Source organism: Merops nubicus, unplaced genomic scaffold (assembly GCF_000691845.1).
Source record: "Merops nubicus isolate BGI_N331 unplaced genomic scaffold, ASM69184v1 scaffold50607, whole genome shotgun sequence".
NCBI classification, from domain to species: domain Eukaryota; kingdom Metazoa; phylum Chordata; class Aves; order Coraciiformes; family Meropidae; genus Merops; species Merops nubicus.
The window spans coordinates 4,920-8,933 of record NW_008620588.1 but is presented as its reverse complement, the minus strand read 5'-3'; the positions used below and the strand labels follow the sequence as shown (position 1 = coordinate 8,933).

Sequence of the window (4,014 nt, the reverse complement as noted above, 5' to 3'; positions counted from 1 at the left end):
GCAGGAGCTGGAACAGCACAGCACCCCCCCCCTTCCCCAGGGGAAACACCGCGTCAGGGAGGCTCCTCTTACCCATCTACTTTCCCTTTCGTGCCATCCAAGACCTCGACTTCGCCCTCATCAGCAAGACACCAGTTCACTGAGGACTCCTTCGTCTTGCCCGTCTGCCTGGCCGAGTCGTACACGCTGACGCGCCCGACCTGCACGGGGGAAGGGGTTCTGCACACCCGTCCTGCTGCCAGCCTGGGGACCCTCCTGCCCCCTCCAGCCCCTGCAGGCGGCAGCTCAGCTCATCCCAAACTCCTGAGAACAGGAGCTCTGGGGTCTTACTCAGCTGAAGGCTGCAGGGGTGGCCTTGGTCTCCTCTCTCTCACACAAGGTCACTGCCAGTAACCCCCAGACACTGTGGGATGACACAGCTCCTGCCAGAAGCCTGGAGCCAGGGGGGGGTCGGGCTCTGCTCCCAAGGAACAAGAGACAGGACAAGAGGAACCAGCCTCAAGTTGCCCCAGGGGAAGTTGAGGTTAGAGCTGAGGAACAATTTCTTGCCCTTGAGGGTTGCCCAGGTCAGTGGTGGAGTCCCCACCCCTGGAGGGGTTCCCAAGCCCTGGAGATGTGGGGTGAGGGACACGGGGCAGTGGGGACCTGCCCGTGCTGGGGACACAGTTGGACTTCATGAGCTCAAAGGTCTCTTCCAGCCAAAACCATTCTGTGATTTTAGGGTCAGGTTTCTGGCCATGGACCTCCTGGCCCTGTCTGGAGAAGTGCTGCCAGGTGAGCCCTGTGCAGAGCCCCTCGGAGAGGCCTGGACCGGGGGCAGAGGTGGGCGGGGAGGGCGCCAGGCCCGCGGTACCTCGGGGTGGTTAATGCGATAGGGAGCCTGGAGCTTCTCCTGCAGCACGCTCCCGTCCCTCGCCAGGCGGCAGCAGATGGCACGGGTCAGATGGCCCTGGCTGTACAGGTAACCTGGGAAGGGAGACAGGAGGGTGTCAGGGAACGGGGCACGGGTGAGGGACGGGCCAGACCCCGGGAGTCACAGCGCTCACACGTGGATCACAACGGCGACGTGCACCCTCCACGTGTGAGATGAGGGTTTACAGACTGTAGCGTTTCTCACTGAGGATACAAACAGGCAGTTCTGGTCTCACTCTCCTGGATCACATGTGCCTTCTAAAAAAATCAATCTCAGAGAAAATCCCACTCCGCCCACAGCATCAAATCCACAAAGTCCCTTTTCCCTGCCGAAGAGCACAGCTCTGCCACATCTGTTACTCCTACTGCCTCCACAAACGAGCCATTCCAGCCCTGGGGACAGGAGGTTACTGCTCACCACAGCCCAGCCCAGCCCCGACGGTGTCTCTCGTACCGAGCGTGACGGAGCTGAGATAAACTGGCTCCAGGAAGTGTGAGAGCAAGGCCCCCTGCAAGCCCAGGACGTTCCAGCGCAAGATCTTGTCGCTGCAGGACATGGTTCTCAGCCGCTCCCCGTGCTGGATCCCGTCCCACGTGGGCACGATGTCGCTGGACTCCACGGGGATGGTGCCCTCCCCTGCACAGGAGAGGAAGGAAGCTTTTCTGTGAGGAGTCAGAGACTCAGTAAATCAAGACTCCATCAGCAACTGCACAAGAAACCATCTCCTCTGCGCAGGCGTGGTGGCCTCTGGAGTCTGCCTGTCCCCAGGTTCTGGGAATGTTTCAGCATCCCGTGAAAAAGGGAACATGGTGCTGAGTACACAAGAGTCATTTGTAACGTGGCTGAAGCAGGATGAAATAGAGACACACGAGCTCTGCAGCAAGCTTCAGCCGTACTCTCCCTCCAGGGGCAGATGAAGAAGCAGCGCTGGGAAGGAGAAGGGGCTCTCCAAGGCCCCCACCCCTTTCACCCACCTCCCCCAGGTCCCGAATGCTTCAAATCTCACCAGACAGGGAGGGGGAGGGGAACTCTGGAGCTGTGGAAAGGCCCAGAGGAGAGGAGCAGAGCCAGCCCCCGTGCAGGGAGGGAAGGCACCCACCGTTCTCCACCTTGGTCCGCAGCTTCCCTTGCTTGGTGGGGGGTGCGCCCCCGCCACGCTCGCCTGGTCGCTGCAGGACTTGTCAAAGAGTGCCCCGTCCCCACAGGGAGCTGTGCTGGAAAACAAACGCTCCCCAGGTCAGCGCCGAGCCCGGGCACCAGCGGGGGCAGGGGTGGGACAGAGCCGCGGGCACCGGCCGCCCCCGCACCAACCTGACGTAGAGGTGGAAGGTAACGCTGCTCTTCACCCTGAGCCGTGCCCCCCCTGCCGGCTCAAAAATGCTCTGCTCTGCTGAGGAGGGGTCAGACGGGTCGTACTTCATCAGCTCGCTGTACAGAAACCTGGAAAGAACGACAGTCAGAGGCTGGGCCGCCCCCCCCTACTGCCTGTGCCCGGCACGGGCAGGTCCCCAGCTCTGCCCCTGTCACAGCAAGAGGAGCTGGGGCTGAGAGCTCTTGGGAGCCAAGGAAGAGCTTTGATGCTAGAGAAGGTGTGAAATGGAGATTTCCTGCCACGCAACAGAACACGGGCATCCTGTGGGGTGAGCAGAGGGAAGGGAGCACTGGCAGGAGAGAGGACGGAGCCTGGCTGGCTGCTGCCCTCCTGCATCTGATCCCGGCCTGAAGAAGACTTCAAGGTTGTTAACCCAGCATCTTTAGTCAGCACCAAGTTTGCATCAAGCACAAACAGCCCCACGGGCAGCTGAACTAAGGTGGTATCATTAGCACAACCCCATGATCTGTTTACAATGACTGGGTCTTTTATGGCTGCTTCTGTCTGCGGACAGGGAAAAACCTTGAGGTCTCCAACACTGCACCAAGGACTAAGGAAAAACTGCAGCTTCCCAGAGACTCCAGTAGAGCCTGCGCAGGGCCCGATTTTGCCAGGAGAGATGAAGCTCCCTGCTCCCAGCCCTGACAGGCTCTGCTGTGTCAGAGCAGCCAAGAACGTCAAGATGAAGAGCTGAGACAGAGCGTGCAAGTGCAGCCCTCAGACTGCACAGCTTCCCAGGGCCCTGCACTCAACACCTCCCGGTGCCGAGGGACACCCAGAGGACAGCACAGCAGGCAAAGGCTGCAAGAAAGCAGCTGGCTCTGCTGTTCCCAACTGGAAAAGCAGAGACACCAACAAGGCCAGTCCCACTGCACCTCACTCTGCTTTTAAGGAAAAGGTGCAACGCGGAACGCTTACAAAGAGAACGGTTTGGTTGGGAAAGCCCTTTCCAACTGAGGAGAAAGGGTTTGACTTATCACCTCACACACATGTGATACATGTTCCTGAAGCCTTTGCAGCCAGATGCAGAGGGGCCAAGAGGGGCCCTGGCCTCAGTCCCACCACACCTCAGCTCAGGGCCTGGCTGGGGCCAAAGTGCCTGTGCCAGATGATGCTTTATTTTAGGTACATCAGATGCAGCCCTTGGGCTCTTGGCAAGTTTCCAGTTTGGTTCTAATTTGGGTAGCAATCAGGCATGGCCCCTTCTTATCAGAAATAACATCCCCCTTTTAACAGCACATGGGTAAACACTCGTGTTAGAGGGTCACAGCCTCTCAACACAGCAAGGAACCGTCTCAGCCACAGCGCTCCAGAGCGGGTCAGCCCCTCCAGCCAAGCCCCTCTCCTCTGGGCTTCCCCTTCTCACCTCACAAAGCCTCTCCGAGAGATGATTTCTGCGTGACAGTCATTCACTGTCTCCCCCTTCAAGCTCAGCTCTTCTCCTTTCACACAACGATTACCTGAAACAAATAAATAAAAAGAAAGGGCAAGTGTCAAAGTCAACACAGAGCTTCACAGAAAGGAGAAGGATTTCATCTTGCTTCAAGTCTTACTTCTTTGGGCTGCTGAGAGGCAGCATCCTGACTATTAAACCACTCCCCTGACCCAAGCAGTTAGGAAAACAAAAGGACAAAGAGCACACACTGCTTAAGGGACGGAGACTTAAGAGCAGAGACTTAAATCGCCACACACGTAGGGGCAGCATCCCTCCCCGCGCCCCCTCCCACTC

At 58.5% G+C, this 4,014-nt stretch overlaps 1 protein-coding gene across 1 annotated transcript in view; it reads right to left on the bottom strand.

The window, feature by feature from the left end:
* Positions 1-72: 72 nt before the first annotated feature.
* The window catches only part of LOC103776625 (double-stranded RNA-specific adenosine deaminase-like), a gene marked incomplete at both ends in the record, with an annotated part of 8,854 nt that continues 4,912 nt past the window's right edge, over positions 73-4,014 (bottom strand). Inside the window, 7 exon segments of the mRNA XM_008944143.1 lie at positions 73-200; positions 854-966; positions 1,367-1,549; positions 2,013-2,048; positions 2,051-2,127; positions 2,225-2,353; positions 3,652-3,745. Of these exon segments, the coding sequence (XP_008942391.1) occupies positions 73-200; positions 854-966; positions 1,367-1,549; positions 2,013-2,048; positions 2,051-2,127; positions 2,225-2,353; positions 3,652-3,745 (760 nt within the window).